The sequence below is a fragment of the Plasmodium vinckei genome (assembly GCF_900681995.1).
Source record: "Plasmodium vinckei vinckei genome assembly, chromosome: PVVCY_13".
NCBI classification, from domain to species: Eukaryota; Apicomplexa; class Aconoidasida; order Haemosporida; family Plasmodiidae; genus Plasmodium; species Plasmodium vinckei.
The window spans coordinates 1252002-1279135 of NC_051305.1; the positions used below are offsets into that span (position 1 = coordinate 1252002).

The following is a 27134-nucleotide window of genomic DNA, read 5'->3' on the forward strand; positions in this document are numbered from 1 at the left end:
GAATACATGAAAAGAGAGAAAAAAAAAATGACATATAAAAATTATTAATAAAGGGAATTATGATAATAAGGAAGTTTTTTTTTCTACATTTTTTATTGATTTCATTTTTTTTCTACATTTTTTTATTGGTTTCTTTTTTTTTTTAATCTAGTACATGTGCAACTTCCTACGGCCTCAACTTTTTCTCCTCCCCAAGTTTTATTTTTTTTTTTAAATGAACTTACCTATGATTGTATCCATCAAAGAATTTACTAAATTGAATAAATAAATGAAAACGCTTATTAATTGGCGTACTCACTTACTATTGTTTTTTATAGCAATCCTATTTTTACACAATAGTAAGGGTGTACATATAAAAAAAGCGTACATCATAAATTATAATTATAGTAGTAGCCCAAATGGGAAAACAAATACGACCATAAAGAATGATAGCAGAAATAGATTAAAAAGTAGAAGAAAAGGGAACCTAAATTATGCATTCGAAAATGAAACTAATAATATAACTACACAAGTTAAGCCAATAAATGTTGCTGTTTTGGGGAGTACTGGGAGTATAGGAACTAACACCCTTGATATTATACGAGAATGCAATAAAATAGAAAAACAATTTAATGTTGAAGCATTATATGTTAATAAAAATGTTCAAGGAATATATGAGCAAGCTAAAGAATTTTTACCAAAATATGTGTGTATACATGATCCAAGTAAATATGAAGAACTAAAAAAATTATTAGAAAATATTAAAAATTATAATCCAATAATATTAATAGGTGATGAAGGTATGAAAGAAATATGTAGTAGTAATGAAATAGATAAAATAGTTATTGGTATTGATTCATTTCAATGTGTATATTCAACAATATATGCAATCAAAAATAATAAAACTATTGCATTAGCAAATAAGGAATCTATTGTATCTGCTGGATTTTTCTTAAAAAAATTATTAACTGTTCATAAAAATTCGACAATAATACCTGTAGATTCTGAACATAATGCAATATTCCAATGTTTAAATAATAATATATTATTAAAATCAAAATGTTTACAAGAAAATTTTTCTAAACTAAATAAAATAAATAAAATATTTTTATGTTCATCTGGTGGACCATTTCAAAACTTATCAATAGATGAACTAAAAAATGTAACATCAGAAAAAGCATTAAAACATCCAAAATGGAATATGGGAAAAAAAATATCAATAGATTCAGCTACGATGATGAATAAAGGATTAGAAGTAATAGAAGCTCATTTTCTTTTTGATATTGATTATAATGATATTGAAATACTTGTACATAAAGAATGTATAATGCATTCATGTGTAGAATTTTTAGATAAATCTGTTATATCACAAATGTATTATCCAGACATAAGAGTTCAAATTATAAATGCATTAACATGGCCTAATAGAATAAGTACAAATTTAAAATCCTTAAATTTTGAAGAAGTATCACCTCTTACTTTTTATAAGCCATCATTAGAACATTTTCCATGTATTAAATTGGCTTATCATGCCGGTCGGAAATCAAATTTCTTCCCAACAGTTCTTAATGCAGCTAATGAAGTTGCTAATAACCTCTTCCTAAATAATAAAATTAAATATTTTGATATCCCAGCTATTATTTCACAAGTTTTAGAATTATTTAATCCTCAACAAATTTCTGAAACACCAGAAGATCTTATGAAACAAATTTTGGACATACACAATTGGTCCAAACAAAAAGCCATGGATATATATAATAAAAAAATAAGTTCTTAATTATTTTAATTGTTTTTATAAAATATAATAGTTAAATAGGGCACAAAAAAAAAAGAAAGAAAAAGAAGAAAAAAAAAAACAAAAAAAAGCAAAGGTATGATAATATAATCCCTTTTATTACACTATTTTGATAGTATGGCTATACCTCTAGAACAACACGAATGTGTGTATGAGGCTCTCGAATAATATCAGTCTTCCCTTTTGCTCTAATATTAATTTTTTTAGTATAACCTCCCATATTAGCTTGAAGAGTATGAAAAATAGGTTTAATATTATTTTTTCCATATTTACAAATAGCATTATGAAGACATGATTTGATACATTTATATATACTTACTGTATATTTATTACTTCCATAATAATATAAAAATGCAAAAGCTTTAATTATAGGCATATATCTAATTTTCCATAAAATTTTTCTAGTTTTAATAAATGACATTCTTAAATATTTAGCTGTAGCTGATACTAATCTTTTTTTAATATATATAACTGGATTTATTCTATTTGTTTTAACTCTTTTTTTATGGTTTTCTACATTATTTTTTTTAATATTTCTATACATATTAAATAGTTCATTATATTTATTATTTAATAAAACTTTTTCATAATTATTTTTAACATTTTCAATATGTTTTTCTTCCCATTTTTTTCTTACTTTATCTCCTGAATACCATTGTTTTAATTGAAGACCATCATCGACAAATAAGTCCATATTATCATATACAAAATTGGAATTATTTTCATTGTCTTTATTATTGCTACTGTCATTAATTTCGCTAGTATTACTAATGGTACTATTACAACCATTTGTTATGCCATCTTTTATTTTGTTTTTTTCTTCGATTTCTGGTATTTTATTTAACATTAGAATTGGCTTATACCTTATTTTGTGGTGTAATATTGTTTTCTCCATTCTATTACTTCCATATTTAATACAATTTAAAAATCTGTTGTTATTATTAATAAAGCTGTAACCTAATATTTCCTTATTAAAAACAATCTGAACAATAACCACTATAACTATTGTCACTAAACTATTCATTCTTCATAGCTATCCATGTTATACTTTTTTAAATTATATACAAAATTGAAATTTTCTTTTGTTTTTAAATCTCATTATTCATTACATTAAGCACACAAAAGTCCTCCACATTTATATACATATGTGTGCATATTTATAGGAATTACTTTCTTTAATAATCAACAAAGTAAAACAATAATAATTAACCCAAACAACCGTGATGACTGATTTCAAAAATCTAAGCAAATACGGAAAATGTGTTTTTATATCCCACTAAAAAAATATATATCATTCTTCAATGACCATTCAGTTTGTATAAGATTCAAACGAGAACTCTTCATTTGTGGGAATCCCGCATTTTAGTATATTAAATAATAGTAAAAAAAAATTATAATATATTTTATTTTTTTTTATGAATAGCTATTATTAATTGGTCGCGATTTTTTTTTTATTTTTTATATATTTTTTTCTCGTAAATTCGTTATACATATATTTCTTTTAACTTAAGTATGCGATATTTTCCCCCTCTTAAAAGCACATGATTGCTAATTATTATATATATAACATATGCAAGCATGAATAAAAGTTTCTTTGAAAATATATAATTTTTTCCAAGGGAAAAAAAAATAAAATAATATATCGAAGAATTAGCCACATATCATGCTCCCAAATAATTTAAGAGGCCATATGCTAAAAAAAGAAAAGAAATAACCCCAAAAAGTAGAAGAAATATATCATAAAATTGAGAATAATTGTAATTTCCAAGAAAAAAGTAGAAAAATAATAAATAAAGCATTGTACGATTTGTAACAAAGTAAACGCACAAGTCCAATGACTATGAAATAATAATCCAACAAAGGCTTATAATAAAATGTTGCCAAAAAATTGAAACAACCGTTGAACTAAGCAAATATAAACATACTCGTATTTCATTATCTTTTTAGCATACGTTATTGTATTATAACAATTGATTAAAAATATTTTTAAAATATTGTATCCAGCACCACTTTATGAGGTCATATATGTAGTGATATATTTTTTTTCATTTAGCTAGCTAATTTGCACACAACTATTAAATGGAAAAAATATTCAAAAATTTCCTTAACTGTTAATAAAAAAAATGCCACGTGCCGAGCCAGGAACACCAAAATGGCTAGCTAATAAAATGAAGGCTAAAGGCCTTCAAAAATTAAAGTGGTATTGCCAAATGTGTGAAAAACAATGTAGAGATGAAAATGGATTTAAATGCCATAGATTATCAGAAACCCATCAAAGACAAATGCAAATTTTTTGTCAAGATGCTAATAAATTTATGGATGAATATTCTTCAATGTTTGAAAAAGAATTTATGCGACTAATGAAAACAAAATATTGCCGAGCAAGAATTTTAGCAAATACCGTTTATACAAATATGATAAGTGATAAGACACATATACATATGAATGCGACAGTATGGGTTACCTTAACAGATTTTGTTTTATATTTAGGTAAAACGGGAAAATGCAAGATTGAGCAAACAGAACGAGGTTGGTATTTGGAATATATAGATAGGGAAAAAATTGAAAGAGAAAAAGCATTTAATAAAAAAAAAAAAATCGAGTATTCATATGAAGAGATGAAAGAAAAAAAAATTAATGAAGTTATTGAAGAAGCTAAAAAAACAGGTCAATTTATTGAATCAGAATATACAGGTATAGAAAAAAAAAATGACGAAAAAATTGTCATATCATCAGTGAAAGCAGCAAGCACTAATACTGCTACTGCTCATAATGATGGAATCCCTAAATCGAATATTTTCTTGGATATATTAAAACAAAATAAAATAAAAAGTGCAAATGATCAGTTAAAAGCAGAAAGCATTAAAAAGGAAGAAGCTTTATCAAAAGATAAATCACAAAACAAAAAAAGACCCATGTCATCATTGGAATTACTTATCATGGAAAACGAAGAAAAAAAAAAACTAAAAAATTTACTTCCAAATTTAAACAAAAATATTAATGATAATAATTCAAAAGTAGAGAATACAAACTCTATAACCAATCATATAAATGAAAATCATGACAAAAAGAAAAAAGATAAAAATAATGAAGATTATGATATATGGATTACTAAAAATATTATGGTTAAAATAGTTGATAAAAATCATAAATATTATAAAAGTAAAGGAGTTATCACTTCAATATCATCAAATGAAAAAAATAAATGTGAAATAAAAATAAAAAACACAAGCACATATACATCAGCTTATCAAAAGCAAATACAAACAGTTATACCACAAATTGGGCGAACCGTTTTAATTCTTAATGGACGATATAAAGGACTAAAGGGGAAATTAAAAAAGGTATTTTTTGTCTTCATACATTTTTACATAAACATGACTATTGAATTTGTAATATATACTTATATTTTTTTAACTAACACCATTTTTAATTAAAAGGTTTCTCAAACAATGCCATATTATTTTTATTTTTTTTTCAAAGATTTCCGAGGATGAGGATTACGTTGTTGTTTCCGTTTTTCGCAAAAACTCAGGTAAAATTTGATTAAAAAAAATAAGAAAACGCTACTACATATGCATAAGCATGTCCACATATTAAACATTCGTATATGGTTGTTTTTTTCTATAGATGAAATAATTTCAGAGGAGCGTATGCTATTTGATGACATTAGTAAATTTCAGGAAGAATGAAGACAACATTATGCTATTTATAGCAAGTATATATGTATATGATTATGATTATGGGAATATATTATATATTTTTTTTCCCGTTAAATTTTTTTGAATTTTAAATGCTTTGTTTTATGTAGTTTGTTAGTTTTCATTTTGTTTATTTTTTTCGTTTTAAAATATATTATTTCACATACACACACAATATTTTATTTTTTTGTCAGTTGAATATATTTATTGATCTGTTAATTGGTAACATATTTTTCGAATATTTTTTTACAACTAGCGAATGTTTATTTCCCTATGTTGTTCCATGCACACAAGTATGTAACAACATTTCCATTATTTTAACATTACCAAATGTGAAACGAATAAATATTATTTTTATTTTTAACTTAAAAATTTATGTTTTCATATTTTCAAAAAAAAAAATAAAATAAGAGACCTATATAGAATGGTCATACACATATCTATATATGTTATATATTGGAATAATTAATCTATTTGTAATATAAAAATAAATTTCTATAAAATTACAAACAGCATATAAAAAGTGTGTTGATAATACAACTAGCCAAACATTTAATATTATTTATGGCTAGCTATTTTTTCGAGAAAAAAAAAAAAAATTATTTGTCTCCATTTTGAAGTTATATTTTTTATTATAGTAAATATGATTTAGGAGAAAAAATGAAAACAATCTACTGGTTATTAAATTTGGTGTAAAAATTTATTTTTTTTTATATTTGTCTTTAAGGGGTAGTAGAGATGATTTACTATTTTTTAAAATATTATATTTTGTATCTCTCGATTTTGGAGTATTATTTTTATTGTTATCATTTGAAAATGTGTATGATTTTAATGTAGAATATTTTAGTAGTTGGGGTTTTTGATGGTCAGGTGAATTATTAGTAAGCCAGGAAATTAACAAAGAATATATTTTTTTAGTATCGGTATAATTATTTTTATGTGGTGGTTTTGTAAAAGCTATTTGTCCACATATTATTAAAATTTTTTTAAATTGTTTTGATGTTATATATATATTTCCTTTACATTCATTTATAAATATTTTTTCCAACTCATTTTTTGTAAGTAGATTTTTTATAATTTTATAATTTTTGGAAAAAGTTAAAAATAATTCTAAATTCATCATTCCTTTTGATTTACCTCCATTTATTTCAGTATTTGTTTTTTTTAAATTATTATCATTTTCATTAATAATATTTTCTTTTTTTTTTCCTTTTGGTTTTATTTGATTATCTGTAATATAAAATTTAAAGATGGTTTCAAAAATATCATCACTATTTTCATTTGGTTCTTTATCTATTTGCTGATTTTCTGAAAGAATTTTTGTCAATCTTTCTTCAACATCTTCTATTTCACTATTTATATTGTTATCTTTTATTTGAGACTTATGTTCACTTTTAAATAATTTTATTGTTTGATCATCCTCTTGTATGCTTATATCCTTTTTTATATAATCACAATAATTTTCTTCTTCTTTATTTTTGTCTTTTTTTCGAATTACATTGTCTATGCCTAAGTTTGAAACAGGAGTAGATGAAATATTTGTACATTTTATAGTATCAGAATAATTTTTATTTTTTTTTTTATCTATCTTTATTTTTTCTACATTATTATTATCGGAACCATATATATAGATATACCTTTTTTGGACAGTGCGCCATCTTTTTTTCCAATATTGTTGTTTGAAAAAATTATGTCTTTTTGTTCATCAGATTCATTTGCTGAATTGTCATTATATTTTTCATAATTTTTTATAATGTCTTCATTATCTTCTTCCGAACTATTACTCAAGCATATTTCATTTTGACTGTCTTGAATTTGGTCACTTTTTTGAAAAGCCAATATGGATTCTTTTTCCTTTTTTTTCATTAATAATTTTAATATATTTTCTAAAAATGATATAATTTCTTCAACATATTTCTTTTCATATATATCTAAATTATTTTTTAATATTTTTTTATAATTATTGACATTCTCTTTTATGTATGTATATAGATTAAAATTTTCATTCGAGTTTTGATAAACAAATGAACAGTCAGAGCAACTTCCATGAGTTTTTTCTTCACAAGAAATACTCGATATATCCTGGAACGAATTTATTATACATATATTACTTTCGAGAGTCCCTAAAATTGAGGAAAACAGTAAAGTAAAAAAATGTACTAAACTATAACAGTATAAAACTTATATTTTCAGCAAGCTGTAGTAAACCAAATGAATTTTATGTAAAATGTTTCCTTTTTGTTAGATAAATTATAATTTGCTCTACTTATCAAAAGAAGTTCTGACATACTTATTCGTCAAACATTGCCTATTTCAAAATACACACTAATACGTTGTATGTAGTTAACAAAAATAATAAAAATTTTGAAAATACCTAAATATTTAATATTGGAAGGAATTATTTCTTCTTTTTTTTCTTCCTTAATTAAGGAAAATTTCTTAGATAGTTTTTTTTTTGAATTTTCCTCTTCAACATATTCAACCACATTTTCAGTCTCCTTATTTATTGTTTCATATATATTTTTTTCTATTTTATTGCATTCGCTTATGTAGTCCTGTACTGAATCTTCCAATAGCTCATTTCTCTTTTCATTTTTTTTTTCATCTTTTTTTTCATCTTTTTCAGCGTCGTTTTGCTGCACTTCACAACATTCATTAATTTGCTCGGGTTTCTTTTTTTTTTTTTTTTTTTTTTTTTCTTTTTTCTCTTTCTTTATTTTATCTCCCAACTGTTTACCATCATATGATGTATCTGTTTGCTCATTTTTCAAGTTTATATTTTCTTTAATTGATTTGTCTTCATCGAGTTCTTTTATATTATTATCTACAAATTGTTCTGTTTTTTTATTTACATCTTTTTTTGTTTTTGATGTTTTTATTATTATAGAACTAGAAGAAGAAATATGTTTTTTATCATAATCTATAGGTTCAACCTTTTCATCATTTTTTTTTTCTTTTTTCTTTTTCTTTTTTCGTTTTTTTTTTGCAGATATTTTATCATCTTCTAAATTATCTAACATTAGTTTATTATATAACAAATTTCAACTTTTTTATTTTTCTTGTCTTATATTTGTATACATGCATGCATATGCATAGTACCTGGTATACCAAACAGAGTCTCTACCATTTAAGCCACTAACATAGATAGATACTATTTATTTTATTTAACTATTGTTTCTTTTGTAAATATATACTTAAAAATGTTATAATAAAAATTTAGATTTAAAGAGAATAATTATAAATATTCTGTCTATAATATAATATGCCAATACCTTACTAATTCCTTTTTGTGCATAAGTCGGAGAAAATGTTAATATAAATAAATTTACGCGCTTATTTTTTTAAGCCAATAATATATATGCACATGTAAAACGTATAAATATATACTACACAATATGGCGGAAATTCACAAAATTATTGAAAAATTACAAAAAATTACAAAAAATTACAAAAAAAATTTTTTATCTATACTCTTATAAGTACGTATGTGTAATACATTTTATTCCCATTAGTAACATTAAAAAGGTGTGAAAAGTTTGATAATATTATAACAACATATAAATAATAATTTTAAAGAATAATGTGCATATTATCTACAAAAAGAGACACAAAAAATTACTAATATAGTCCCTTAAAATGGTAATATATGAAACTAAAATTTATCTCCTTTTGTAGACCTTTAAACGGATAGATAATATTTTAGTAAAAAAACTATTTTTCTTTTCTCTTACAAAATTATATATATTTTTACTGAACAACCCAAAAATGGAAAAAATATTTTACATATCCCAATTAAAGTCTATAACCTATATGCTAAACAATCGAAAACTGGCTAGCACAAATTGATGTGTATATTTATATGATGATAAACACAAGAACAATTGATTAATTAATTAACTTATAAAATATTTTACTCGATTTATATTAGTCAACCTCATAAATATTGTCTGGAATTTATATGGTTTTAACTTATTTTAGGTAGAACACCAAAAGTGAATATTATATGCATATTTTACATTTGGGTTTGTGACAAAAATCAAACATTTATTATTTTCTCCTATTATTATATAATATATTTTGTTGCTAAATATGTGTATATTTTTGATTTCTTCTTTTTCCTTTTAAATTGCACTCTTTCATACATATGGGTAATCATTACATGTGGTAAAAATAATGTTGCTGTTTTTTTTTTAATTTATCACTAAAATAAAAAAAACATTTTAAGTTATAATTTGAAATAAAAATTTATGAAAAAAAAAAATAGATAAATAAATATAGATATGGGTATATATTTATTTTGTATAAATATATGGGCTTATTATAAAGATAAAATAAGTTTGTAGAGTGAACATTTTTTTTTGAAAAATTATAAATTTAATTGCAATCACAGGATTATCCTGTTTTATTCCCTTATAAAATAAAAAAAGAAAAAACAACTTAATATATTAAAAAAAAAAGGGAAAATATTGTTCATTCATTTCAGTTATTTTCCATATTTCTAGTAATTTAAAATATATAGAGAACACATTTAACGTATGGGTGACAATGAGAAAATGAAACCTTATTTCCCTGCCACAGTTGAAGGTAAAAATATATTAAAATTAGTACCTGTTTATATATATATAAGGAGTATATATATTATATCAGTTAGCTAGCTATCTAGCTATTTTGTTTTCTTATATGTGCGTAAAAATATAATATACAAAAAATTACCTGTCTGTTCATAATAATATTAAAATATTTTACATTGTTAAAATTATATATATGCATGTATAGGATGCGATTCGGCAGCAAATAATTTTTTCAAATGCATTAATGAAGCTTTACAACCATATGGAGATAACGCCGTTATACAAAATGGAAGAAACCAATGTCTTACTCTCAAAAATGTAATACAATAAAAAATGTGATAATAAAATTATTATATATTTATTAATAATCTTGCTTATATATTTTCTTTTTTTAAATCACCATATAGAATTATGAGAAATGTACAGAGAGTAGTTTGAAAAAAATGACGGAAAATACACTTATGTTTTTGACAGAATATAAAGAATATAAAGGAAATAAAAAATAAAAGAGGAGGAGAATTATATATTTGTTGTATATATTAATTTGCACACAAATATATTCAAATGCTTAAAAACAAAATTTAAATTTAAGTTGTTTTACATTTATTTATTATTTTTTATATATAACTTAAAAATGTTATATCGAATAATTACTGTGTGTAAACCAAACTCAAGAACTGGTACTTCCTTAGCTATATAATATGCCCACATATATTATGATATAATTGTATACACACATAAGCATTATTAATGCTTGTATACAATATGTAGTATATATTTATATGCTTATTCGTTAATCCATGTTAAACCAAAAAAATATAAAATAAATTGCATATAAAATACAAAATGATTTAATATTTCAATTATTTTCCGTATTTTATTTCTCTTTTTTTTCATCATACTATTTTTTTAAAATCTTAATTATATGAAAGCGTAATTTTTTTTATGACCCGATATACTTATGCTCTTTCATTAATATATTTTTTTTTCGTTTTTTTTTGAAAACTTATTTTTTGCATTATAATAACTTATTAAAAGAAAAAATCGATTGATATACTTTGAACAATTTAACGATATTTCCCATTTTTTGAGAACATCTTCAACTTTGTAGATATAACTACATATATTGGATATATAAATAATCTCCCGCAAAAAAACAAAATGAGTGTGGTATGTATATAAACATTAAAAAATGTAGAAAAAAAAAGAAATAAATTAAAATTTGTAAAAAAAACTGTATTTAAGGATATTAAATTAAGATATTCCCATTAGTGCTACATGGCTTTCAATATAATTACTTAAATCAATTTTTAGTAGTAATAATGTGTCACACTATTATATACACACCATTTTGACAACATTAAATAAATTAGTAATTACACATTTTCCATTCTTATCTTATTTAGACCAAAATTACTGCCCATAATGACTTTAACGAATATAAGAAGTGTTACGAATCGAACCTGTATACTAAAAACGTCAACGAGGTTTGCTCAAAAGAATTAGAAAAAGCCATAGGAACTACAACAAGCATGTAAGGATACGAAAAAAATAAAAAAACAGAACAGGCACGTGTGCATACGTAAATATAGAATGATTATGTAATAAATGAATAGACCAATTTTTGTTTAATTATGTTTTTATTGTTTTTTTTAGAATTTCTAGGGAATGCATGGCCCAAACAGAAAATTTATATAAATGCTTCAAACATTCATTTCGTCTAAGTTTTTGTGATAAGGATGTTATAGAAAAACTGAAAACTTGCCAATCGAATGTTTACAAACTAATAACATCTTAATAGGATATATATATATTTGTATATTTATTATTTTGAAATTTCGTTAAATATAATTTTTTTTTCCCCTTATATAAAAAAATGTTATATTTTAGTATAACCACTTATTTTTTTAGTGCACACTATTCTTTAAGTAAAAGACAAAAAAACATTAAAAACATATAATTTGGTCTAAATATTATATATACATATTTGATATCATTTCTTAGCGAATATATCATAAAATTTTTAAGTATAGCATGAGGTATATGAAAAGGACAAAAAATTGTTATTTATCTATAAAATAAATAATATATACATGAATGTTTAGCCAAATAAAAATTACAATACTAGCTATATATAAAAAAAAAAAAATATATTTTTTTTCATTGAATAGCTAGTTCGATATTAAAAAAAATAATATAATGCATAGCAGACATGTTTTAATAAGGTAACTTAATTTTTGAGGGATCAATAATTATAAAGAACAGTCTTTTCTTCATTTATATACCTTTTTTACAAAATTGTGAACAAATATGTTAGCTTATTTTATAGAGAAGGGTATACTTTTTTTAATTTTACGTAAACCAGTATAGCTAATCAAAAAGTGAACATAAAAGAGGGAAAATACAGGTTATTTTGTTTTTTCACATTTTCAACATACAATCATTTAAGCACACACATGAATACACACACACATATTTATTATATATGGATATATATATTTCCAATATTTGAATATAATTTTGGTGGAATTATAATGCTAGTAAATGTGGCATGTACACATACTTAATACATTCTTATGAAAAAAAAAAATTATTTTAAATATTCTACTTTTTAAATCTTAACAAATAAAATTAAAAATAAATTATAAGTTACATTACACTTTTTCCATAATAAAACATAAAAAATATCTTTTGTTTTTGTTCGTCTACCCATATAATACCAATTTTTAATGTGTGAAAAAAAAAAGCTGGAAATAGGAATTTAAACAATATTCTATGGAATGTAACTAAATAATATTAACCTTATTAATATATATGATATAAAGGTGTATATAAAATGTTAATATATCTTGTATACAAAATTTGAGAAAAAAAAAAAAAAAACTTAATGTTAAAGATTGGAATGTTAAAGATTGACATGTTAAAGATTGAGAGTAGTGATTTTCCGTTAAATTTTACGATTTTGGGGAGAATGTATTTTATATTTTTCTTAATATTATCAATGTATTTTATTTTTTAATATGTATTAAAATTGTCCTAACATAATTATTGAATAATGTACATAATGTATTTGCTTACAATAAAATATAATTTAATTTTTGGGGGTTAATATATATTATAACCATGTGTGATATTTTACATAACACTATATATCATATTTAATTGAGTTTTTGTATAATTGGTACATACTATTATTTATTTTCCTTCTAAAGATATAACACAAATTGTGTTTTAATGTAATAAAAGATAAAATTTAAAATATAATATATAATATTATGTCTATTAAATAAAAAAACCCAAGAGAACCGAAAAACTCCCTTTAATTGTGTTAAAGGTTTGTATTTTATTACTATTAATTAAAATTTTTTTGAATTTAAATAAAAATTATTTGTATTAATCAATTTATTTATTTTACTACATATATTATATACTTTCCATTTTATAATTTTTACATATTTTTATTTATTATTTTATTTATATATTAAAATTGTTTAAATATTTTATATTTCATCAACAGTGCTTTTGTCACTTAAATATTTTTGAGTTTAATAAAAATTTAATTATTTTCATTCTTATAATAAATTTTAGCATTTATTCCAAATATTATGAATTATTTTATGCATTTTATTTATTTATTTTATTTCCCCATTGTCTTATTGATACCCAGTTATTTATATATAATTTTTAATTTTTAAGTGTATGAATGTTTAACTTATATGTGTATTTTAATATATAAAGGATATAACTATATATATTTACATAAATTTACGTTATTTTGTTTTTAAAATTTTTTTAAGTACACCTTTTAAAATACGATTTTATTAGTATTTATTTTTTTTATTATTTTGAAAATTTGTTTTTTTTCGATCTTTCTTATTTTTTACATTTAACACATATATACATTTTTCAGTTACTAGCTATATATTATTGTTACTATTTTTTTATATATTATCCATATGAATTGAAAAATGTAGAAATATATTTCATAAAATGAAAAAAATATACAGGGGAAGCAAAACAGATGAAATATTTCAGGCTCAAAAAAATAAATATCGCCATTTAATTAACAAAAATCATATTAACAATAATATATACCTTAATCTGGAAGTGTATCGAAAATGGAGAAACCTGATTATTGATGTAAGCAATTTTTGAAAATCGTATAATTTTTTTAATTTTCTATTTTACGATCATATAGAGAGAGTGTTCACATGATGGCTCACTCGTGTTATGCAGTCTCCCCTTTTCCTAACCATATATATTTTTAAATATCTTGCAATCAATTCAAATTACACCCCCTTTTTTTTAATTATAGAAAGATGAAAATGATCACTGGGACGACCACTCCTTAAACACGATCTTAAATGCGGACTCGAAGTCCATGGACAAAGAAATTAAGCATTTACTTAGACGGTACAATATCCATGCCATAAATATAATCATCATAGTCAACACATGCAATTGTTTACAGTTTGTTTACGGTTTTTTTTTTTATAATTTTTATAATTTTTCAATTTTTCTCCCTTTTTAGAGGCGTCTCGGATTCTCTTAAGCATTTAATATGGATACGATCAAATGATGTCAATTATTTTGTAATAAATTTTCCCCAATTTTATGAGACAACTATATATAACACATTTGGAGATAAAGTGCCATCAAATTTATCAAATGATTGCCCCACATTTTGTGGAGGTATATTGGGATTACAAGAAGATATTATGTGTGTGCAAACAAAAATCGAAGAATTAGAAATTGATCATAATGATGATTATAATAATTTTAATATTAATGATTCAACTAGTAATATATTAAAACTTTTATTTAACAATCCAAATGATATGGAAAAAAAAAAAGATAAATATTTATTACCTGAACATAATTTTTGGAAAGAACCTAAAACATTGAGTACTCCCAATTTTGGCATAACTACTAATAAGCCCCACAAAAAAAAGTTTCGATATATAGAAAATGTAAAAAATAAAATTTTAAAAAATAAAAGAATTGATAATTATTTAAGAGTAGCATCCGATTCAGTTTTACCATATTCACGTAATTTTATTTTAAAAAATTTATCAAGTAAATTTTCTAAACATAAACATGATAAAAATAATAATGGTGACATTATGAATAATGTAAATTTAAATGTATATGACAATTGCAGTATAAAATGTAATTACGATTTGTCTAACCGTGATCAAAGACAATATAGTAATGACATATGCAACATGATGGTATCTGAATTGGATAAGCATGACTCTAGTGGAAAAATAAATATAACAAATAAATCTTCTAATAATGATAAAACAATTGAATGTGAAAAAAATAACTTATTAAAAAATTGTAGTAAAACAGAAAGAGATATTCTTATTAAAGATGATATTATTATTTTTCATAATAATGAAACGGATCAAAATAGTAATAAATTAGATGGAACAAGTAATAATAGTTTTACTAATAGTAGAGGAGAAAGTCCTAGTATTAGTCATAATCATAGTGATAGTAATATTCATGAAGTATATTGTTTAAAACATAAAACACCTGATCATCATCAAAGTTCATATCAACTTCCTACTCGTGAAAATATGGATAATGAAAAAGAAACTATTGAATCAAATAAATATTTACACATACAAACATACATGACTGAGCAATATATAATTAGCAAAAAACAAGCAGAAAAAATGAATACAGCAAAATTATATTTAAGAACAAAAAGGAAAAAAAAAAAAGATAATGAAAATAATTTATCTAAAAATAATAAAACCCCAAATAAAGGTATGAATAGGCATAATAATTCTGATTGTTCAGTATCTAGTACATCTAGTGAAAATTTTTTAAATAAAAAATCGATAGAAAATATTTATGGAAAAAAAAAACGTTCTAGTTATAATCGTACTAAACAATTTTTAGAAAAAACATTTAATGTAACTCAATATAATAAAAAGAGTGAGAGGAAATTATCTGATCATATATCATCTTTATTAAAAAAAAGTTTAAATACAGATTATTCAAAATATCCTAAATTACATTTTATAGGAAAAAAAAATATTTCGGATCCCCTATTAACTGATGAAAGGGAATCAAATATAAATGACAGTAAATGTGAAAAATGTGTCCAAAAAAATATGCAAAAAAAATTAAAGCGAAGTAAGGCTTTTAAAAATAGTAGTAATAGTAATAGTAATAGTAAAAATTTAGGTAAAGACAAATTTAAAGAGGAATACATACATATAAATAGTTCGATTGGTCCTGACTTTCAAAATAATAAAAATATGTGGGCCGGAAAAGATTGTGATTGTAATTCTATGGTAGAGCTAAGTGCTTTTAATTCAAAAGAGGAATATAAAAATTGTGATCATATTTGTAAAAGTTTAGAAAGTCGTGAAAGATATGATTTAAAACAGAGTGACCAAAATGATAAAATACCTACTAATAGACGATCTATTTTTAGTAAGTTAAAATACATGTTTTATAAAAGAAGAAGTACATTTGAAAATGACGATGATGATTATGTGAAATATGAACAAGATGAAGAAGAGGGTATAGTTTCTCGATATGGTAATATTCCAATTGAAAATTATAACCCTGAAATATATTTTCCTTTTGAAAAAAGTTCTAAGATTGAGAGCAATACAGTTATTACAACATCTACTGCAAATGATAATTTAAAAAATTATGATTCAGTAGATAAAACATATTCTTTTTTTGGTGAGTTTAAACATTATGAGGAAATAGACATCGAGAAAAGTTTACTTCCTACTGAAATAGGGGAGAAAAAAAATAAAAATTTTAAATTATTTACAGAACCCCAAAACATAGATACAAAAGAAAATGCTAACAAAGATAATACAAATGAAAATGAAAGATTAAATAAATATAATATAGTTATAAGTAGACATGATCAAACTAATGCCAATAAAAAAATTGGTGATACTAAATCTATTATTCATCAATATAATAATAATTATTATGATAATAATAAATTTGATGCAAACTGTGAAAATTATCCATTTGAAAATGATGCATATTCAAATATTTATAAAAAAAAAAAAGACAATAAATTAGGTGACAATCCAGATAGTTCGCCACCAATTGATATGCATGAATATTCTTCAGATGGTACACAATATCAAGCTATTGAAATTAAAAAAAGGAATAAAAAAAAAAAAGAAAAAGAGGAATGGGATGATAATAATAATAATGAAGATAGTAATTCTGATAATACTATAAATAAAAATAACTTAGAAAATTTTAGATTGCCAAAAACTCATCCCTTAAATGAAGAAAATGATAAAGATGAGAGTAACAGTACTGAAAGTGAAAATGATGGAGAAGAACATAATAATAAAAATCAATCTCCACAAAAAAAAATAACAAAGAAAGTAAAAAAAAAAATATATTTTAAGGATATTTCAGAGAGTGAGGAAAATGAAAAAATCAAAAATGAAACGAAATTTGTTCATCAAAATAGTAATAGAAAAAGAGAAGACTCGGTGGGGGATCCTTATAATTATTATGATGATTATATTGGAAATGATGAAAAAGAGGAATGGGAAAAAAAAATGAAAAATGTAAAACAAAATGGTAATGAAATAGGCTCACTTGATGATGAAAACCAGTGTAAAAAATGTATTGATGAAAATGGTGATAAAAACCTTAAAGATAAAAACCTTGAAAATGAATTATATAATAAATTTTATGAAAAAAATGGAAATAGTAATTGGGATTATCCTAATGTATATAATTTAGATGATGCAACTGAATTTAGTCAACTATTAAATGATAATGGTAAACATGAAATAAAAAAATTATTATGGGCAATAAATAATAACTTTGGTAATGATATAGAATTTGCACCTATTATTCCAAACTTATGTATAGTATTACTTGTATATTTTAAAGCTTCTGTAGTATATTGTATAATTCATTGCTTAATAAAAAAAGGGATAGATAGTATACGAAATAAAGAGTTACCATTTTTTATATATAAAAGAAAAGATTTTGTGAAATATGTAAAATATGTATTAAATTGTTTTATTAAATTTTTACCTAAATGTTATTATTATTTAAGAAAATTAAATTTTGATTTAGCTGCTTGGACAGCTAGGTGTATACAAGATGGATTTGCAAGAATGTTACCTTTTGATTTTGTATTAAGAATATATGGGACATATTTATTTGAAGGTCAAAAGACTTTATGTTTATATTGTTTAGCATTATTAAAATTTTTAGAGGATGATATTTTAAAATGTACTAACATTGAAGAGATTGAAAATATATTATATCATATTTGTATGCACCCATATTTAGATATTAATAAATTAACACAATCAGCATATCGTTTTAAATTAAAAACTAAAGAAAATCATTTACAATTTTCAACAAAATGTCCATCCCCTTATTTAATGAATGTCAAAATAAAAAATTTTTATCGACCAAGATTAAATGATAGTTCTCGTATTATTAATTCATTTCATTGGGAAAAGTTATGGGAAAAAATTCCAAGTAATAATAGATCTTTAGATCCATATTTGACATATTGTACGGAGAAAGATGGCTATAATTTACATAAATTATTAGATAAAACTGAAAAAAATAAAAAAAAACCAATGATACTTATTTTAAAAACATTTGAATCTGATTTAATAGGATTTTATTGTCCTTTTTCATTAAATAGAGATTATAATTTTGTTAGCTTAACAGATAAAAGTTCATCTTTTCTTTGTACTTTCAATTTGGATTTTAAATTTTATAGATGGTCAGGAAAAAATAATACCCTTATGTTAATAAGAGATGGATTATATATAGGAGGAAATGATATTGCCTTATTTATTGATAGAGAAGTAAAGGTTGGTAAAACAAATTATTCCGAATCTTTTTCCTCACCCCCGTTAATATCCAATGGCTATGATTTCAATATTATGGACATAGAAATATGGAATTTAAAATAATACAGAATGTTTTTTTCCGATGTCAGTGCGATTGTATATAATATGCATGGACAACACATGATAGCAAATGTAATAAATAATATATGAATAAATTATTTGATTTCTAAATTAAGTATAAACTTTTGTATTATTATCCCCACTGGAAATATGAATAAAGCATTTGTCGTCTATTTTTAATAATTGTTATAAAAAAATATGGAAAAATATTACTTAATTTTATGCAAAATTAATTATGTTTTTCTGTTATTTTTTTATTATTTATCAACATATGTATTTATGTCCTTTTTTCGTTTTAACTTTTCTTACTTTTTTGTTTCGTCTTATTTTTACCCTTTAAAAAAAAATATACTATTTGCTTTTATATTAGCTTAGTATTATTCTTTATGTTTAATATAATTTATTATTTTTTTTTTTTTTTTTTTACAAAATTATAAATATACTCTCTTTTTTTTTACAACATTTTTTGTTTAGTGCTCATTTAATACTATTTTAATGTCCTTCAATTTTACTTATTTTATTATTCCCCATTTTTAAATATAACAAATTTAAAAATAATTCGCTTTAAAGAATGTATATATTTTTTATAGTATAAAATATATAAAACTTAATTTACGCACATTTTTGGCTCTTCATTGGCAAAATTACTATATTCGTAAAAATGGGTCACTAAAAAATTAAGCATGAATATGCACACACATTAGTATAAAAATAATTCTCATTAGACTGATAAAATATACAAATGTGTGATTAAAAAAATGTTTGTATTATTTACATATATTTTTAAACCTCTTTTTAATATAATATGTCAATCTTGGAGAAAAAAAATTGTATAAAATATTTCACATATGAGCATTTGTCTTTAAAAAAAAGTAGCGATATATCGTTTATTTTATAAAGGCTCATATTGTAATCTATATTATATATATGCACATAATATGTACCTATTTCAAAAGGTATAGAATCCTATTTTTACTAAAAAAAGAGAAAGAAAAAAATAGACATATTATTATCAGATTTTCCTATAATTGATAAACTTCCATATAATGTAGCACAGTAATATTTGTGTAGGTTTATGTAGAATTTTTTAATTATAAAATTGTAATACGTCATGTAATAGGTATATATATGTTTTTTAAAAAATACACATATTAGGCTGTAAAAAAGTTTAAGGAAAAAAGAGACAATGTCGGATTCTCTATTATTTACAAAAAAAATAACTTCATTTTGTAATTTTCGTAGAAATGTACTGTCAAAGTATGACAATAATAATTTGTGTGATCAAAATGTAATTATATTAATTGATAAAAAAATAAAAAATGAAAGTAAAAATGTAAATTTTAGTGAAACAAATGATGAAATAAGTATACCATATAATCTTATTAGTGAATGTTATATATATGGAATAAATTTAAATGTTGATATATTTATTTTAAAAAATTTGAATATTGTCTTTTTTAATCAAAATGTTATAAATATATATAACCCTTTAATAAAAGGATTAAAAATTATATTTACTAAAGACGATTATATTATATCATGTTCGGCATTACTCAATGAAACTCTTTTTGTGGTTCTCTATGGAGCATCATGGAATTCATGTAATAAGACATGCGCTAGAAATGTATAAAAAATAAATATAGGCATTACCATACCAATTTCATTTTCCATTTTGAATGATTTGGTTATTACAGGCGTGCAAGTATATTCTCTAGAAAGTCAAACACAAACTGATGAAATAATTTTAATGGATTGTAATTATTACGAAAAGATTTACATGCAACAAGAAAAAAATTATATTATTTTGATAACAAACAAAAATGTGTTAAAAGTTTTGGACTGTAAATCGAAGACCTTTATTTTTAGCATTTTTATTCATCATGATTATGCTTACATAGACCAGTAAGAAATTCAACATATTTATGTAGGCATATGTAGGCATATTAGGTAATTATGGAAATTATTGTATATGACATGATGAAATATGGATTATTACGCCATTTTCAGATATAACAACTTTTTTCTAATATTGAGGAAAGCAAAATTATACTTGTGGAATTTAGAGAATACATACACAGGTACGTACATATTATAAGTACAATCATACATAAATATATGCTTACTTTTTATGAGATACAAATTTCTGATTATTTTTTTTTATTTCAACTTGCTTTCTCTCTATACGATATGAATAGTTTGAAAATCCATGTATATATAATATACTAAGTTTAAACAACAAACTTTATAATTACTTTTTAGGACTTAAGATAATTGAGAATCATTTAGAAATCGAACAAAATGTGGGCATCAATTGTTTCTGTTCTTATAAAAACACAATTTTTATTGGAACCTCAAATGGAGCGATATACTTATATCAGGTTAAGTTGAAAAATGGTGAAAATGCTTGAGAAAGTGTCTACATTTATAATTTCATATTAGCGACATTCTTATTATGCTATTTTTATTGTTCAGAATTTGTTAGTCAAAAAAGAAATTAAATTTAAAGACTTTGATGAAAGCAATAAAAAAAGTATTAGCTATATCCACTATTACAGTAATTATATAACGACACAAGATGAGGATTCTGTTAAGTTGTAATAATGCATATGAATTCCTTCTAAGTGTTTTATAAACCTGATCATTTTTGTACATTTTTACTGCTATTTGCTTCTGCCATTTTTAGATGGAATTGCCATTTTTCCCTTGAGGACGTTTGTCAAGATTCAACTCTTTATATGTCTTTAGAAAAGGAAATAAAAATAAAAATAAATATTAGTAAAATAATAGGACAAGGAAATTTATATCTAATAGTGGATAAAAAAAATAACAGTATATATACATGTGAAAAAAATAACTATGATGATATAGGAATATTATACAACGATCATAATAGTCAAATTAAAAATATCTATTGCTTTAAAAATAATGTGTTTAGTTTCAGTTATAATGGAAAGATATATAATTATAAAAATGAAAATAATATTGAAAGAAATTTTTGTTTATATAAGTTCAAAAGTTATATATCATGTATAAAATTTTTATATAAGGATATAGACAATTTTATTTATTTTTGTATTGGCTTTAATAATGGTGTTATTAAAATTATAAAGATGAAATATTTATATTTAGATATTATTTATTCATTAAAAGTAAGTAATTATCCTATTATAAAAATTGAAAAAAGTTTAAATTCTGATTATATATGTATACTATCTGAAGATGAACCATATATTTTTTTTTTATGTAAAATGGGGGATCTATATAAGCCATTATATTACTTTAAAATTATAGAGATGAATCTAAAAAATTGTTTTTATTTTTCTCATGTTAATAGTTTTTATATTTTATCGGATTCAAATTTATTCTTTAAAATTAAACTTACACATTTAGAACAAATTGCAAAGGAAAAATACACAAACTTGCAAAACATAGACGACTCATTAAGTAAGCAGAAATCTATTAACGATCCCGATGAATCATATTATATGGATATTCAATATGAAATAATCCAAATAAATTTTAGAGGATACAATTACGAAGGAAGGGGCAGCGATAGTAGGAAGGCAAGCAATAGGCAAATGAAAATTAATAAAAATAAATCAAGGATACAAATAAATGACAATATAAATGAAAATAATGAAGAAAACAAAAATGAAAATACATCCGAAGATATAGATAATGGATATGAAAATTATAAATCGAAAAGTATTGCTGAAACAGATGAAGTTAGAGAGTATGATAAAGAATATAATGTAGAGATTTCGGGAAGTGATATGAGTGATAGTACATATAATAAAATAAATTTTTATAAAGAAAAAATTAATTTATCAAAAAATTTAAATGAATTAAAAATAAATAATGATGATATAGATAATAATGAATATATGACTAAAAAAAAAAATTTAGAAAAATATACTGAAATATTATTTAATAATATGACTTTAAATAAAATAGAGAAAAAAAGACAAGCATTTTATTCAAACTTTTTAACAATAAATTTTCAAAAAGATAAAATCAAGGAAGATGAAAAAGAAGATGCTGAAGAAGATAAAAAAAATAAATATAATGAAATAAATAAATATGAAATAAAAATTATGTGTGCCGAAAAGTTTAATGATAAAGGATTATTTATCACTACAGGGGGTATAAAAAATAATCGTATATACTTTTTGAAAATCGAAGAAAAGAATGAAGATATAGAAGAAAAAAGAATTAAAATTGTTAAACCCCAAATTGTTTATAAATTAAGTAGAGAAATATTTCCAATCAAACGATATATAAATAAGATGATAGTCAACGAAAGAAATAATTTATTGTTCTGTCTGACAAATAATAATGAACTTTTTATTTTTTCCACTCAATGTTTCTTTATGTATTATTATATTAAGTTCCCATTTAATGATAAAATAAAAAATATATTCATCAACAAAAGTGACGATAATAATCCAATGTCCAAAACACAGTATATATACGTTTGTCTACACAACAGAATTATGCAATTGAACTTTTGCTATCCCTTATTACATTTATTTAACATAATAAAAAGATATAAATTAAGTTTAAGTAATTTCATACAAATTGTTAGCAAAGAAAAGGAGATGGAAAATTGTCAAAAATCAATTCGACATTTTTTTTTCGAATCAATTCATGATTATTTAATAGATATATTTTTAAAAGTGGGTCGAAAAAAATGTAATAACATAATCCCTTTCTCATTTAATCAGATAAATGATGACATAAATTATGTATTTAAACTTTTGAGTGTAAAAAATATGTTAGAAAAAAGTCAAATACAAAATAGCGAAAAAGATGAACAAACTGACACTATTGATGATATTTGGAATTTTATAAAAGCAAATAATAATCAAAAAGAAAACAAAGAGATAGAAGAAAGGAAAAAAAAAATAGACTTAATATTAAGTTATGATCAAAAAGGTATAAACACTCTCTTTAATCTTAACAACAATTTACATGATGAAGATATTAAATATAGTTTAAGAGAAACAAAAGAAATGAAGGAAAAAGAAGAAAATATTAGAAAAGCTTTAATATATAAAAAAAATATTAACAAAAAAATAAAAAAATTGAAAAAGGCATATAAAAAATTGTTTAAAAAAAAAAAATTTATTATAGACATGGATTATGCAAATTTGATATACACTAATTTAAACAAATATATAAAAAAAATTAAAAATATGTTTATATATAACCAACAAATATATGATCAGCAAATTAATTATTTATCTAAAAAATATTTAAGAATAAAACATTCTAACACCCCATTATACTCGTTAGATATTAATAATAATGGCATGCTAATAATTAGATCTTTAAATATGTATTTAAAAAATGAGAGTAATAAAAATATTAAATCTTTTAAAAGAAAAAAAATTAAAAATATTATTGAAAAGGAAAATGATCATACAAACTTAATAACAGAATTAAACCAATCTATTGAACATTTTAAAAAAATAAGACATCAAAATTCGAAACTCAAAGTAATAAATAATCATGCCAAAATTGAAGATATATGCAATAAAAAAAAAATTATTAAAATGTATGAAAGTATACTCTCACATTTGGAAAAAGGGGAAAGTACCACATTTCAAAAAACCAATCGTGATTCTCAGAGAATATCCAGCATCGCGTACTGAACAAAAGAACATACTGCTCTATTTTATTAAATTAATTAGTCTTTATAAATTCGTTTACCTATACTATAAATTCGCATGTGTTTATACACATATATTACATAGAAAACTGGAAAAACGCCATCGTTCTACATGCACTACAACTGTTGAACTTAATATTTTTTTATTATTTAAAGTCAATCTCATATTTATTCTTTTCTATGTCTTTTATTGTAGAGAAATAATTAAGATATATGAAGAAGACAAAAAAGAATTATTAAATCAAATAAACTTTATCAAAGATACATTCAACAAAGATTTTAATGAGTTGAGGAATATAATATGCCAGGTAAAAAAAAAAAAAAATATTTATTTTTAGCTAGCTGGCTAGCTAAATTTACAATTTTATTGGTATTGCAATAAATTATGTGTGTGCAATTTTTTTATTTTTAGAAATTATCCGAGGTGAAGGAATACATATTATCTCAACAAGATAATACGGAAGATATAACAAAATTGTGCAATACCGAAGAGAGCCAAGATATTTGTAAAAAAAGCAAAAATATTTCTCCTGATGAAGATATAAATATAAATGAAATAAAAAATGAAGGATGCAAAAAACAGATAGATCAAATTGAGTCATGGGAAATGCTTTTGGAAGTTGTAAAAGATATTTATCCTATAAATAAAAGAGACAATTCAATAACGGTATTGTGGAACTTATCAAATTCGTTAAGGGACCAAATTTCAAAAACATTTTTAGGAAGTAATCATATAAATAATGATAATATGAAGGATATAGCACATTATATAAATAAAGTAATAAAAAAATGTAATAAAGAAATTAATCTTTTATATTTAAAAAAAATTCAAGCCATTAAACTTATAAAGTACATATCTTTAAAAATAGTTTCGATTACGGAAAAAAATAAAATATTGATAGAAATAAGAAAAAAAGAGCAAAAATTAAAAAAGCAAAAAAGAATATATGGTAAACAAATAAATCAAATTGAAAATGATAATAAAGCATGTACTGAAGAGATTAAAATATTATTGGAAGAGCTTGAGAATCACAACGTAAGATATATATAATATTTTTTTTAAATAAAATGTTCATACATGTGAATATTTGCATTTGAATAGTTGTCTATGTTATTAAATGGTCACGATAAAATATGTGCGACTTTAAAATATCAAACATTGGCATTTTTTTAATCTTTTTCAGCAAAAGAAACAAATGTGTGTCGATAAAATAAAACAACTCGCGAGGAATGAAACGTCTGAATGTAATACATTAACAAAAGATCTAAAAGACAAGAATGATGATGCGTCAAGTTGTGATAATACAGTAAATTTGGACGATAAATCAGATGATGAAAATACCACTATGGAGATATATAATAAAGAAGAAATTGATGCTATTAAAAATGCAAATAAGAAAACATTGAATAATATTAGCAATATTATAAAAAATATAGATAATAAAAAAAATGAACAAAGGAAATTATCACTTAAGAAAAAACGTATGGAAAAAGAAATCGAAGCAATTAATGAAGAAATATCTATAATTGAAGATGATAAAAAAAAGAATATAGCAGACATAAAATTTTATATTTCATTAAAAATTTCAAAATTAAGAAATATTGATTATTTATATGACAAAAAAAAATATAGATTAAATTTAGCTAGTGATTGTACTATAGTAAGTGTTGAGCAATATAAAAATATAATGAAAAAAATGGAAAAATTTGCAAGACAAAAAGAAAAACTTGTTCAAATATATAAAAAATTAAAACATAACAACAATGAATTAGAAAATACTAATAATAAATTATTTAAAATGGTTCATGAAAAAAAAAAGGCATTAAAAAATAAACTTAAAAAACAAGATCTTGCCTTCGATTTTAATGATTTGGAAAAAAAATATCAAGAAAAACAAAAAAAAGGAATATTAGAAAAAATTAAAAATAAAGAAATACAAAGTAATCAAACAATAAATTTTATGAATAAAGAATTGAATCAACAAAATATGTTACTTAATAATTTACGAAAGAGAAACACACAACTTCTTGTTAAAATTACTGAGTACATTGAAATTTTAAAGCAGCTTAAAATGGAGCAACCTTAGGTTTGTTGTAAAAGGATTGTGCATTCCGTATAATATGATGACATATACAACCATATATTATTTACCCGTTATATGGCACAATGCAACATTTTCCATTTTATATGTCTACAAACATGTTGTGATACAACACCTTTTTCTACTGGCAGTTTTATATATTCTTCAATTTGTTTTTTTTTTTTCACATTTTATAAAAGCTAAAAATCGATTGAACTATTTATCCATAGCATAATATAAATGATAATGCATATTTAATTATATAAGGAGACATTTTGAAAAATAAGAAACCCCTTTTCATCCTCATGAAGGAGATAGCCAAATTAGCAATAATAAATTTTGATATAATATATTAATTTTTTTTTTCATTAAGTTTTTTTAATAATAA

The 27134-nt window shown here is 22.4% G+C and overlaps 8 protein-coding genes across 8 annotated transcripts; 6 read left to right on the forward strand and 2 right to left on the reverse strand.

Moving 5' to 3' along the window:
* Positions 1 to 268: 268 nt before the first annotated feature.
* On the forward strand, positions 269 to 1756 carry PVVCY_1303310 (1-deoxy-D-xylulose 5-phosphate reductoisomerase, putative; the record flags this gene model as incomplete). The annotated part of the gene is made up of 1 exon (XM_008624005.1): positions 269 to 1756. The coding sequence occupies one exon, from the start codon at positions 269 to 271 to the stop codon at positions 1754 to 1756; it is 1488 nt and encodes a 495-aa protein (XP_008622227.1).
* A 139-nt stretch (positions 1757 to 1895) lies between these two features.
* On the reverse strand, positions 1896 to 2798 carry PVVCY_1303320 (50S ribosomal protein L22, apicoplast, putative; the record flags this gene model as incomplete). Its single annotated transcript, XM_008624006.1, has 1 exon — positions 1896 to 2798. The coding sequence occupies one exon, from the start codon at positions 2796 to 2798 to the stop codon at positions 1896 to 1898; it is 903 nt and encodes a 300-aa protein (XP_008622228.1).
* A 1099-nt stretch (positions 2799 to 3897) lies between these two features.
* Positions 3898 to 5466, forward strand: PVVCY_1303330 (DNA/RNA-binding protein KIN17, putative; the record flags this gene model as incomplete). Its single annotated transcript, XM_008624007.1, has 3 exons — positions 3898 to 5118; positions 5258 to 5309; positions 5405 to 5466. 3 exons carry the CDS (start codon positions 3898 to 3900, stop codon positions 5464 to 5466), a joined length of 1335 nt encoding a protein of 444 aa, XP_008622229.1.
* A 709-nt stretch (positions 5467 to 6175) lies between these two features.
* On the reverse strand, positions 6176 to 8495 carry PVVCY_1303340 (conserved Plasmodium protein, unknown function; the record flags this gene model as incomplete). Its single annotated transcript, XM_037634755.1, has 3 exons — positions 6176 to 6984; positions 7113 to 7598; positions 7850 to 8495. The coding sequence occupies 3 exons, from the start codon at positions 8493 to 8495 to the stop codon at positions 6176 to 6178; spliced, it is 1941 nt and encodes a 646-aa protein (XP_037490806.1).
* Positions 8496 to 10010: 1515 nt separating this feature from the next.
* On the forward strand, positions 10011 to 10552 carry PVVCY_1303350 (conserved Plasmodium protein, unknown function; the record flags this gene model as incomplete). Its single annotated transcript, XM_008624009.2, has 3 exons — positions 10011 to 10059; positions 10252 to 10364; positions 10454 to 10552. 3 exons carry the CDS (start codon positions 10011 to 10013, stop codon positions 10550 to 10552), a joined length of 261 nt encoding a protein of 86 aa, XP_008622231.2.
* A 655-nt stretch (positions 10553 to 11207) lies between these two features.
* Positions 11208 to 11844, forward strand: PVVCY_1303360 (conserved Plasmodium protein, unknown function; the record flags this gene model as incomplete). Its single annotated transcript, XM_008624010.1, has 3 exons — positions 11208 to 11216; positions 11453 to 11580; positions 11703 to 11844. 3 exons carry the CDS (start codon positions 11208 to 11210, stop codon positions 11842 to 11844), a joined length of 279 nt encoding a protein of 92 aa, XP_008622232.1.
* A 2192-nt stretch (positions 11845 to 14036) lies between these two features.
* PVVCY_1303370 (rab GTPase activator, putative) lies at positions 14037 to 18997 on the forward strand (the record flags this gene model as incomplete). The annotated part of the gene is made up of 3 exons (XM_008624011.1): positions 14037 to 14186; positions 14362 to 14459; positions 14578 to 18997. 3 exons carry the CDS (start codon positions 14037 to 14039, stop codon positions 18995 to 18997), a joined length of 4668 nt encoding a protein of 1555 aa, XP_008622233.1.
* A 1183-nt stretch (positions 18998 to 20180) lies between these two features.
* Positions 20181 to 26752, forward strand: PVVCY_1303380 (conserved Plasmodium protein, unknown function; the record flags this gene model as incomplete). Its single annotated transcript, XM_037634756.1, has 9 exons — positions 20181 to 20595; positions 20689 to 20896; positions 21002 to 21072; positions 21254 to 21372; positions 21467 to 21588; positions 21678 to 24641; positions 24862 to 24973; positions 25078 to 25701; positions 25850 to 26752. 9 exons carry the CDS (start codon positions 20181 to 20183, stop codon positions 26750 to 26752), a joined length of 5538 nt encoding a protein of 1845 aa, XP_037490807.1.
* Between the last annotated feature and the right edge of the window lie 382 nt (positions 26753 to 27134).